Raw genomic sequence first — 13,546 nt, forward strand, 5'->3', positions numbered from 1 at the left:
AAGCTTGCTTCACCATCATTCACCAAACACCTCAGCGTACAAGCTAACCTTACATCCACAGAAAGAACTGGTATCCACCACCTAAAAACTGATCCCAATCTCATAATTCTGCCTACTGACAAAGGCTCCAACACCATTTCTTTGAACTGAAAGGACTTCCTGGTCGAAGAACTCCACCAGCTGTTAGATTCACCCACTAATGAACCCTGCCACAGTAACCTCATTTCAGAAATCCAGCAGGATCTCCAGTCTCTCCTCAAATCTAAAGCCCATCCCAGAACATCTCCCTGGAGTTTATCTCTCTCCCCATCCCTACCACTCCCCGAACTCCTGCCTTCTACATGCTTCCTGAAGTCTATAAACACAACCACCCAACATGTTTATTGTGGCTCAACACTGTGCCCCCCCCCCCCCCCCCCCCACCACCACCCGATAGAATCATTTACCCATAACCTACCTGCCTACATAAAAGATACCATTCATTTTCTCAACTGACTCTCCGTTCCTTTACCACACTGTGCCCTGCTCATCATTACTGATGCCCCCTCACTTTACACAAACATCCCTAATGTCCATGGCCTTTCCACTATTTGAACACTCCTTTTCCCAATGCCTGATGGATTCCCAACCTACAGTCTCCTTCCTGGTCACTGTGACCAACTATATCCTCACCCACAATGACTTCTCCTTTGAAGGCATCACCTACAAATAAATCCAGGATACAGCAATAGCACCCGTATTACACCACCCTAAGGCAACCCATTCATGGGCCATCTAGAGGAATCCTTCGTAACCACCCAGAATCCCAAATCCCTCACTTAGTTCAGATTCAGTGATGGTATCTTCATAATCTGGATCAATGGTGAGGACATCTATTAGCATTCTTCCAGAACCTCAACACCTACTCCCCCTTTCATTTCATCTGGTCCTCCTCAACCCAACAAGTCACCTTCCTCGTTAGTGACCTCCACCTCGAAAATGGCCACATCAGTACCTCCACATCAGACCTACCAACCATGAGCAATTCCTCCACTTTGACAGCTGCCACCTATTCCATATAAAGAAGTCTGTTCCATACAGCCTAGCCACCTGTGGCCATTGCATCTGTTGTGACGAGTATTCCCCCTCAAAATACATCAGTGGTCTCATTGAGGCCATCCCAGACCATAATTACTCTCCCTACCTTGTTCGGAAACAGATATCCCCTGCCTTATCTCACCAGCCACCCACCAAGTCCCAAAGTCCTACTGTCGAGTCACAGAGGAGCATTCCCCTCGTGACTCACTACCACCCAGGACTGGAGCAAATGAATCACATTCTCTGCCAGGATTTTGATTACCTCTCACCAAGCTCTGAAATGAGGAATGTCCTAAGCACTATCCTTCCCAATAATCCTGCAGTGGTATTCCATAGCCAACTGAACCTACACAATATCCTCATTCATCTCTACTAAACCACTGCTCCCAAGCCCTTGCCTCATGGCTAATATCTCCATAATAGACCCAGATGCAAGACCTGTCTCACATATCCTCCCACCTCCACTACCTACTCCAGTCCCATTACAAGCATCATCTATCCCATTAAAGGCAGGGCTACCTGTGAAACCATTCATCTGATCTACAAGCTAAGCTGTAACCACTGTGTTGTGTACTACATGGATATGACAATCAACAGACTGTCTGCATGAATGGCAACCAACAAACTGTGGCCAAGAAACAGCTGAATCACTCAGATGCTGAACACACTTCCCAACACAGTATTCTTCATGTCAATGACTGCTTCACAGCCAGAGCCATCTTGGTCGTTCCTACCAACACCAGCTTTTCTGAATTGCACAGGTGTGAACTCTCCCTGCAATGTATCCTACATTCCTGTAACCCTCCTGGCCTCAACTTTCATTAGTCACCATCCTTCACTCACCTATCCTTTTCTCTGTTCCCACCCCATGGTGCACAATTTTCACTGCAGTGGGCACTTTTTAATGGTCACTTCTCCGGCATTTTCTCATTCATGAGGCTGCAAATGCATCAGGGCATGACAACAGTAGGGTGTGCCCACTGCAGTGGGCTGTGTGCATTTCAAACCTCAGGACTCATTGAAAATGCCAAAGAAGTGACCATTAACATCTGGCCACTGTGGTGGATGCTATGCGCCACAGGATTAATTTTCCAGAGTCAGCTGTTGTACAGATTTAGTCATGATATCACACAATGTTTTGGGTGTTAGACTTGTTTTTTCCTGTTTAGATGCAAACCGTGACATGCTCTGGTTCCATGTTCATGTATTGAGCTGTTTGTGTTCATACGGTGAATATTTTTTCTTATGTACATTATATTCTGCAGTATATATTCACAAGGGACAGTCAAAATTTCTAGCATCTAAAATAACTCAGCACAATACGCTTACTGCTGCTATATGTCATTATTCACTCAGCCTTTTTCCATACCCGAGACACAATCTGTGTGTTCCCAGCACTTATTCCCCAAAACACTATCCCATAAGCGAGGACTAAATGTATTTATCCAAAATAGGTCACTTGGAGGCATGAAATGTTGCAAACTGGAGCAAGAATTCAAAGCCTATAACAAGGTGTAGATACTCTACTTGCCAAAACCCTCAGATTTTCTGCCCATTTCAGCTGGCAGCCTATATTCGTCCAAGAATTTGGTCTGATTTACACTTTCTGGTACAGAGTTGACTTTTAATGTAGCACCGTTGTGTATTTTATTTAATTGGAAGCTCATACAGTCTGTCTTCTTTATATGTAGTGTCACTTTATTGTCCAGTGATCATCATTGAGAGCATCATTGGTTTTTTGTCAGCTGTGCTTGTGTTTCATGTGTGATCAGCATGGTGCTGTCACCTGCAAACAGTATTTTTTCTGCAGATTAACACTCTGTGAGAAATCATTAGTATAAGTTAGAAAGAGGATTTGGGCCCAATTCATTCGCCTGGGTAGTCCTATATTAATATATTTTGAGCCTGGTAAGTGTTTTACTAGTAATCTTCTTGAAGTACATGTAATTTCAGCTCATTTCTCTCTGTTTTCTATATAACACTCACACCACTAATTTCTCACACCTCTTATTCCTAGTATTTCTAGTTCATGTGATAGGATTCTGTAGTCAACAATGCCAAAAGCTTTTGACAGACCCAAGAAGGTGCCAGATATGTGTTCAGTGTCGTCCAGTGTTTCAAGGACAACATTTCTTAACTGTTCCATAGTAGACTCTGTACCTTCTTGTGGCCTGAAACTGAACTGTTCATTGCAAAGAAAGTTATGTTTAGCAACCTAGTACATTAATCTATTTTCATAATTGACACTTTTTATAACTTTGATTTTGTTAGTTGTATAACATCCTTATGGTACCTTCAACATACTTCAAATTCACCATGATGTGGTTGATGTACTGTTTGAATTTTGTTGTGTCTACTATTTTATATCAGTGTAAGTAAGCAGTCCCAAGTTGCTAGCAGTATAGGCTTTTTTTTCACACTTTGTTTATCTCACTCATTCCAAATAGTTAACAGACTGTGGTATATCTTAAAGATTGTGTACACACATAATAGCACTGAATAAGATGTATTATTTACAGAAAGATGGCCTATGATGATGTTCTGCAACACCTTGGAGATTTTGGACCATATCAAGCACGTATTTACCTCTTACTCTGTCTCCCAGCTATATCATGTGCACTTCACAAACTAGCTGGCGTGTTTCTGCAAGCAAAACCTAATCACAGGTAATGAGATAATATAATGTCCTTCATATTATGCAGATGCTACATTATACTATTTGCATCATTGTGGTTTCTTCTTTTATAATTGTAACCTAATTTCTATCTCACATCATTCTAAGTACGAATACATTGCCAATATGTTATGATTAATGTGGAGTGAATTATCCATAGTCAAAACTTCAGTGAGTTCCATGCATAATTTATAAATCATGATCAATATTTCAATCATGAATCTAAACCACTGAATGAAAGTGTCACACTGTTGATTCCATTGCTGAGGGCAACTAAACAACAAGTGGATCAGAGAGAAGAAGTTCATTTACTGGTTATAACAGCTAAAATTGTTGAAATTCAATTGGGTGAAGTTCTAGTTTTTTTTAAATGTACTTTTTTATATTATTTAGTGAACAACATTTCACACTGCAGCCATTCTCAACATTTTCACAGTGGCTTTTGCTTGCACACATTTTTCACAGAACATACTATCTCAGTTGCATGAATTTAATTACTATTTTAAGCATTGCTGCTTGGCTCCTGCTGTGCTAGATATCATGGGCTTACTGCAAAAATCTGTTAACTATATTTTAGAAAGTACTGAGAAAATTGAATTTTTAGTTCCTTTTTTAAGTTACAAATAATTGTGTCATCACAGGAATTATTCCACTGCAGTAATTAACTAATTGATTTATTGGTTCATCCTTTAAATCTTTCCAGATTGTGTGATACAGAACGGACACACACACACACACACACACACACACACACACACACACACACACACACAGTAATTATTTCAGCAGATACATGAATTTTAGCTATATCCACAAAGGTTCTTGAAATAATGATGTTTTGTAGAAAAGCTTAATGCATGACTGGCCAGTTAAATGATCATTTTTAATAAATAACAAAAAATATAAATATTGATGCTCTTATATGGTTTTGACAAACATCATTCAAGGTTTTTTTTTTTTCAATTTGTGCACAGCTGTATCGAAAACAAATCACTAAGTAAATGGAATCAGTATATCCAGTCATTTTATTAGATCACTAAATGATTATAAAAAATGAAGAAGCTATTTTTTTCCTGCACTTTATACATCTGCATCACTATTGTCACTTTCTTCTATACCAGGTTCAGGAACTGTGTTGGTGGCTGCAGTTGAAGTAGGAAGAGACTTATACTAAGTACAAAATTCCTCAGGAATGACTCCATTTTTGCATCAATGTAACAGTCACTTCTTTTTCTTTCCACTTATTGGCAGAATCTTAGGATGAAGATCTTGTAAGTCAATATTTCCATATTTAAAGGATGTCGTTTACCAGATGTATGTATTTCCTTATAATCTGATGAGTGGTTGTATCTGTACTATCACTCTTGCCTTGAATTTTTGGTAGCAAAAACATTTCACTTTTAGCCCGTTAACTTTATTTCTGAGACTGTCACTACTTCTGTTTTTAATGATAGATGCAGAAAGTTTAAATAAATCCTTGAATTCTGCATATTTCAATTCATGTACTGCATAAGATGAACCTTTCTTGTTTCAAAACCTTTTTGATCTTGCTAGTCTGAATATGTGTAGTCAGTCCTGCAGGTTATAAAAAAGTACATATTTCTTTGCACATTCAGTTGTGCTATGCATGTGTCCACTTCCATGAATGTATGACAATATTCAAGAAACTTATTTTAAATAATGTGTAAATTTATTGTATGAACCAAGTACAGAAACAACGCAGCTATGTTTTGATTCCTGTTCTAAAAAGGTGTCAGAGAAGAATGAAATGTGTTTTAATTGAATCAACTGTGGGTTCTTGATGAAACATTGTTAATTAACTAAACAATATTATTAATGTTATTGCACAACCTAGATTTCGGGTTATAAACCCATTTTCAAGTACATTACTGATTCCCAAAGATGATAAACATCGATAAACATTATGACGAGGCAATGATAATCTCAACTTCTTAGGTATCGATCCATAGCTTAATGTACACTTACATCAATGACCATCTTTTAAACAAATTACATCCGTTATTACACATTTGCCAATTGTACTACAATGACCAGACTAAAGTTATGCATCAGCTAAGATATTTTTAACTATGGTGGACTGGGACCCAAAGTTTTTCTTCTACCCTGGGGTTGTGATCTCATCTAAAAGAGGTGAATAATTGAATTAGGTTTGCTCATTTAATAATAGGTGTGGGGATATACACATCTATTTTTTAATTTCTAAAATTTCTAATTGGTCGAGATTGGCCGCATTTTCCTCTTTGTGTAGGACTTCTACATCTATTGTGTATTTGTGATTATTGTTCAGGCAATGTTCTGCATAGGCTGAATCAGGCTTCCTCAATCTCCAGCTTCTGTGGTGTTCCTTAAGCCTGGTATTGATTGACCTCCACATCTGTCCAATGTAGCAAGACTGACACTCTCGGCATGTGATTTTATAAACACCACATTTTGTGATAGCTGGTTGTTTTTCTTTTGCATGGTTTACCAAAGCTCCACAAACCAGAAGTGCTAATCCGTCCAGTCGTACCTGCAATAGGTGCTCCAGTACACAAGACTGCCACGAGACTCAACATCATCTTGAAGAAGAAGCTGAGCTTCAAAGGGAAATATAGCATTAAGAACAGTTTGGATTTAGTTAACAAGTTAATAGATGTTAAAGTTCCAACAAATGCAACATTAGTCTCTTTGGATGTGCATAGCTTGTTCACATGTATTCCAGTGCGAGACTGTATAGATATTGTGTCACAATCGTTGTATTCACACAACATAACTCTAGAAGATCAGCTGAGCATTGCTAGTAGAGTGGAGTGTTGTTTAAATCAAAATTATTACTGCTTTGAAGGGAGCTGTTATCGGCAAATAGATGGTCTGACAATAGGCTCACCTTTATCGCCCTTACTATCAGAAATGTCCATGGACAAGTGGGAGACTGATTTTATGAAGAGAGAACCACTGGCGAAACATGTTGATAGAGATATGTAGATGCTATTCTTTGTATGTGAAAAGGTTCCAACAGAAAACTCCATACATTTGTGGAAAATATGAACCAGTAAGTTTTAATTGTAATTTCTGTAAATTAAACATCGAACAGTGTGTAGTTTCAGGGCCTATTATTGTAACGATATATAAGGGCCCGATTTTTGGTCATGAGACAGTCAGTCCGCAGCAGAATTTCAGACAAGAAACCTGTGGTGGTTACAACAACAACAACGCTTTAACTTCACTGTGAAATAAGTGTTACACTATTAGGCTGTGTGTTAAAACAATGACAGTGTCTGCTCCATACATACCTTTCTATTCTTCAAGAACAGTGAACTTTGTGGTTAGGTTTTTACTGTTCGTAGATGTTCAATAGTAAACTATTGTAGCAGTATGTGAAGGTTTGCCTGCAAACTATTAATGATGCTTATGGAAAGTTTGAACAATAGCACACTGGCCATGCATATATAATTGTTAATTTTTTGGGGGTTGTGAACAGTGAAATTAAAACATTGAAACACAACTGTGTGTCTGTCAGCTATATCATTTACAGTAGACAGTAGTTGCGCTTCCGCCCCCTATTTTTTCAGCCAGTACTTCGACACCGAGGACAATCAACGAAGAAATAAGAGAAGCAAAACCGTCACAACCCCAACACCATTGATAAAATTTTAGGTAAGAAGATGAAGAAGCAAGCCATGTTCCTACTGCTCCAATGACAAACACAAACAAACAGGTAAAGAAATGGTGCAGATTACCTTTTATAGGGAAAACATCTAATAACATAAGTAAAATCTTAAAGGCAAAGGGTTTCTGTGTGTTTTTCTATGTACCTCAGACAATAGGTGTTTTCTTGTTTAATGCAAAAGAAAAACAACCAGCTATCACAAAAAGTGGAGTTATAAAATCACATGCTGGAAGTGTCAGCCTTGCTGCATTGGGCAGATCGGGAGGTCAATCTGTACCAGGCTTAAGGAACACCACACAAGCTGGAGATTGAGGAAGCCTGATTTAGCGTTTGTAGAAAATTGCCTGAACAATAATCACAAATACACAATAGATGTACAAGTCCTACACAAAGAGGAAAAGGGGGCCAAACTCGACCAATTAGAAATTTTAAAAATTAAAAAAATGGATGTGTATATCCCCACACCTATTATTAAATGAGCAAATGCAATTCAGTTATTCACCTCTTTTAGATGAGATCACAACCCCGGGATAGAAGCAAAATGTTTGGCCCCAGACCATCATAGTTAAATATATCTTAGTTGATCCATAACTTTAGTCTGGTCATTGTAATATAATTGGAGAATGTGTAATAATGGATGTAATTTGTTAAAAAAATGGTCATTGATGTAAGTGTACATTAAGCTATGGATCAATACCTAAGAAGTTGAGATTATCATTGCCTTGTCATCATGTTTATCGACGTATTATCATCTTTGGGAATCAGTAATGTACTTGAAAATGGGCTTATAACCTGAAACCTAGGTTGTGCAATAACATTAATAATAAATTGTGAAACAAAGAAATGTCTTTTATATCTGGTCAAATCTGTTTATTGTATTTCATAACGCACGTACAGATTTCTGAGCTACCCCTAGTTCCATTTAGTTCCGTCCAGACAAAGCAGAATGCAACATTTTGCTCAGAAAGTTCACAGATAGTGAAACTGTATGCACATATTTTGAGACTATAGTACATTTGACTGACTTCGCTTCAAGGTGTTTGTAAGACAGGTTGTAAATCAAGTGTGGAACATGTAAATGTCTTGTTTGCTTTACATTTTTCTGTATCAGCAACTTTTGTTTGATTGCATTCATTTTTCCTTGCAATATGCTCATTTCCAAGCTTCATTTTCTTTATTGTTCTTTGCTTTCTCTTAACTCACATGTTTTTGACATTGATCCTTTTTAGGTTTGTGTGAGGTGAGATTGTTGTTGTGACAAAATATTATTTCACTTACTGGTTTGAAATCGTTTCATTCTTCCTCATACAGGGCATACATTTTAGATATCCTTAGTCTGGGGTCTAAGTACAGTCATTTTATGGATTTCCTAGAGTAGTGAGACTCCATTGTAAGAAAGTCTTCTATGTGTTCTTTAACTCTGCACATCATTTGGTTTACTTTTTCTATGTGGAATTCTTTTGCCTATGAAAAGTTCACTCTCTACCTTTCCTTTATATGCAGTATCAATAACATCAGCTGAAACATGTAAGGTTTTAATAAAGAAGATTCTGACTTTTTTATTGTCTTTATTTAAGTAGTGAATCTCAGAATTCTTACATTGTTTCATTGGCTGATCTGTACTTCATCTTTGTGCTGGAGCTAGACTCACAGTGTTACCAAAAATAAAATCTTTCTTCCTTGTATAATTGCAGTCCCAGAAGCTTCCACAAAAGGAATTCCTCATTTCATCTGAAAAAGAATCAGTTTTATACTTTTTAATTGTGTTCTTCTTCCATGTCTTGGGATCACTTTTATTCCATTTCGTTTATTTGCCACTGTTGTTCTCTTTTAGGGCACTGATTTCTTTAATCATGAGATTTGTACTGTCTGCATCACTGGAACATGGTTCATAGTCAGGATCCTTGACAGAACAATCAGAATCAAAATCATTGTCTTCAGCACAAAACCTGACCACTTCACTAGAATGACTTCCACCCCGCTTATCTGATACAGTTACTGCTTTGGTTTATCTTGTGCTGCTGTCCATGTGGGGACTTCATCATATACCCCGCTTGCATCATTTTTTATGGTTCCAGTTGATGCACTTGGAGTTTCAGACTCATTTCCTTAAAATAAAAATATGAAATAAAATTACTTCATACATTTTAAAATATCAGTGTACTGGAAGAATTAAATTCATGTTTAGAGTATCATTTTATTGCTTACTTGCACTTTCATCTTCATTGGGTATCATTTTCTTGGCCAATGGCACAATCAGGGCACTTCTTGAAATTTCTTTTAGAAGTAGACTCATTGTAGGAAACTGGCACAATGCTACTGCACTCACTGAACTCACAGCAGCTTCTGCTACAATGGGCATTTAGCTGTTCATGCACATTAATTACAGTAATCAACAATAATACTGATGTCACATTGTTGAAGTAATGTGACATTATTACAGGCCAACAATGAATCATGAGTGCTGTTGCCATCTGTTGACAATAATGTTAAACACATATTTACAACAGTCTGCTAACAAAATGTATCCTTGATACCTTTCCAGTAATGAACAATGATATTTATGTCATACTGTTTGTGTAATAATATGTTATTGTACACCAACTTCATATCACTTTTCTAGTAGTTGAAGCTAAGAAACAAAAGCATACCACAATCTACTTACAAAATTATCTCCATTTTATCGCATATCTTTTTCTGCTGAAAGCTATTAAGTGCATTTGATGGATTGTTGTTGTTCAAATAATTTCACTGACACTATCAACAAAGTACAGGAAAAATCATTTAAGTGTACCTGAATGATTTGTGCTGTACAGAATATTTAACTGTGCACTTAACAGATTTCTGCCTCATCTGTTGAACTTCTTAGCATTTAACTAGTTTCTCCAGATGAAACACAATCATTTTCTGATACAAACTGCATACGCAACCCAAAAATGACAAAATCTGCACTTAATGGGTTTTTGCAGTGAGCCCACAATATCTTGCAAAAGCCCTGAATCTCTGACAAATTTAGTAGTGTAGCAAGAAGTTTTCCCAGAATACTTAAAATGGAGCAAGGTAATGCCTGTGTTTAAGGAGAGGGTAAAGGATACCCAGGAAAATATAGACCCTGTTCTGTCTAAAATAGTAGATACAGTAATTAACAATAGAATGATAAACTTCATAGAGAAAAAAATCTTAAAACAGTGGTGGCCGGCCAAAAACTTGGCTCACAAACTGTGCCCTGTCTCACATGCCACAGCACTCAGACTGGCAGAATACTTCCCCCCACTGGCATGCGACACTGTCTGAGAGGGAGGAAGTGGGAGAGGGGAAAAACAGTGACCACATCGTATTTAAATGGCACTGCAGTTGCATTTCATATGGCTTGGTTTGATATTTATTTCTCAACAACACAGATAACAAAAAAAGTAATTTTCAGTATTATTTAATGATTTTTGGTGCACTGAAGACATAATATAATTTTCATGTGGTACAAACTGTCTGCATATGGACAGATTCAGGCAGTTTCACAGATTTCTGCACTCAGAAAGCCATTTAATTGTGACTTATTCAGTTTCATAATTGAAAAACGTCTTTGACACATATATGTTGATTGAAATATGGCAGCACTTTTGTAACCTCGTTACAGAGATGTGGAAACTCTACCTGAGGAAAACAAAATAGACATCCTGGACAGTTTTAATGTAAAAGGATTTGTCTTCAAAATGAGAATTACACTGCAGATCAATCAGTTGCACCTGCACATGCATGGGGCACTTTCAAATGAAATGGCATACTGTCTTGGAGACAGTTCAAAAACAGATGTGACATTGGCAGTATCCTCAAAATGTTTAGAAAACTATTGTTCTGGTTCTCTCAATGCTACAATGAATTCTTCAGATCAATTTTTTTAACACCAGTGATCTTAGACAGCTGGAATGTGTTTGTCAGAATTTGCCCCTTCTATTATGTGATTTTCTTTGTAAATGCATCTCCATCAACCTGGAAATAAGTTTTTCCACACTTCAATGTCTTACTATGGGCAGTGCTCAGCCAAGTCCACTTACAATTCAAGGTCTGCAATCCATTCTGGATGTTTTAATTTTCATTCCTGCACTCATTTTTTCATAATTCCGGAATAGAGGGTTTCAAATCAAGAAAGCATTTCAGGCATTCCCCTTGACTTAACCAGCATACTTCATAGTAGTATATAAAGTCTACATACCCTTTGTTCATTTCCACCAAAAACTGTTGCAACTGAAAGTGGAATATTGAGTGTGACTTCAGAAATTTTATTATTCATACCACCAATTTCTTCATGTGTTCCATGCCTGTAAATTTATCACAGAGTGCTTCTTGATTTATGGAACAATGAATCGCATCTGTCAGTCATTGTAATTTTTCACTCTTTCATTGTCTTTAAATGCTTTCTACATGGTATCATAATGTTGTTTCACAGCATATTTGCAGTACTCATCAATTATGCAACTGCATAATAGGCCTTTAGAATTCTCATCCTTCTCTTCTGCATTCCCATTCATTTTCAAAGGCAGGTGACAATAGATTGATACACTCCCTCTTTTTGTGCAAGTAGCACTGGACTTGTGAATGTCCTTCATACCACAAACAAATGGTGAAGCATAAACAGCACTGACACCATGATTCTGCCAAATCGAAGAGGATTTTGCTGACCAGAAAATGCCACACCACAATACTAAATGAAATGTTGTGAAGAGTTGAGCAAAGCTGAGACAGGCCAAGCCTCAACCTCCCTGCAGCCTGCACATCCTACTCACATGCAGTTTGGTATGCCGTGGCCAGCTCTGTCTTAATAAATGGAGCACAACATGGGTTCAGAAATGAGAAAAATGGAAAAGTTCATAACACATAAATGAGATTCTGGAAGCTCAGAAGAAATTATTAGGTTTATACTTACATCACTTCTAAGCTTTTTATTGTGCCTGCCACAGAATTGTTCTAGAGAAACTGTGCTGCTGTCGTATAAAAGGAAAAGATACAGATAGTACAATACTTTAGTGGGAAACAGGTAATAGTGAGTTGAAATAAAATATTAATCTGGAAGTACAGAGAAAAATGTTGGTATTCAAGAGGTCAAATATGCAGAAGTGCTGAAATCAAATTTTCACTCTGCAGCGGAGTTTGTGCTGGTATGAAACTTCCTGGCAGATTAAAACTGTGTGCCAGACCAAGACTCAAACTTGGGACCTTTGCCTTTCGCTGGTAAGTGCTCTCCCATCTGAGCTACCCAAGCACGGCTCACGCCCTGTCCTCACAGCTTTACTTCTGCCAGTATCTCATCTCCTACCTTTCAAACTTCACAAAAGCTCTCCTGCAAAACTTGCAGAACTAGCACTCCTGGAAAATGCACTAGTTCCAGGAGTGCTAGTTCTGCAAGTTTCACAGGAGAGCTTCTGTGAAGTTTGGAAGGTAGGAGATGAGGCACTGGTGGAAGTAAAGCTGTGAGGATGGGTCATGAGTTGTGCTTTGGTAGCTCAGATGGTAGAGCACTTACCCACAAAAGGCAAAGGTTCCAAGTTCGTGTCTCGGTCTGGCACACAGTTTTTAACTGCCAGGAAGTTTCAGGACTTACACTATATGTCTTGTATAAATGGTTTCTTAGGAGAAATGTTTAGTATTCAAGGATCTGACAGGAATGATCATTCAGAGCAAAAGCCCTAGCAAACATGGACCCTAAAATTCATAACTTAAGAGCTATGAGCACTTCTTCATCTAAAAATTATTCGATTCCATTGTGGCAGGGTGCCACACCAACCAGTTTCGAATTATTCAGAATAAAAACAGTCTTGGTTGTGAAATTATTTAATATCAATGATGTGTTTGACCCTTTTGGGGCATCATATTCATTTTCAATACTGTGAAACAATTCTCTTCTATAGCAAACTCTATGACTTTCATAGTTTGAGAGGATGTTGTATGGAGGTTGTATGGACCAAAAAAAGATAAAAATGTCTGCAAAACAGGCACTCTAAAGTGTGTACTTTAAAGAGTTATGAGCACTTGTTCTTCATCCATATCATATCTTCCATTGAACTAGTATTCACTTTAGAGCCCATGTTTACTAGACAGTTTGTTATTGTCCATACTATTTCTTCCCAAAA

General features: G+C 37.6%; 1 protein-coding gene across 3 annotated transcripts in view; it reads left to right on the top strand.

The window, feature by feature from the left end:
* LOC126154582 (organic cation transporter protein-like) overlaps positions 1-13,546 on the top strand; it is a 73,891-nt gene that overhangs the window by 23,154 nt on the left and 37,191 nt on the right. For 2 of the 3 annotated variants that reach the window (XM_049916164.1, XM_049916181.1), the window contains exon 2: positions 3,597-3,743. In XM_049916164.1, the coding sequence (XP_049772121.1) occupies positions 3,601-3,743 (143 nt within the window). In that variant the 5' untranslated portion in view covers positions 3,597-3,600. Of the gene's footprint in view, positions 1-3,596; positions 3,744-4,977; positions 5,023-13,546 lie in introns of those variants that run through there. The other variant, XM_049916189.1, reaches the window with a different exon arrangement.

The sequence above is a fragment of the Schistocerca cancellata genome, chromosome 1 (assembly GCF_023864275.1).
Source record: "Schistocerca cancellata isolate TAMUIC-IGC-003103 chromosome 1, iqSchCanc2.1, whole genome shotgun sequence".
Classification (NCBI taxonomy): domain Eukaryota; kingdom Metazoa; phylum Arthropoda; class Insecta; order Orthoptera; family Acrididae; genus Schistocerca; species Schistocerca cancellata.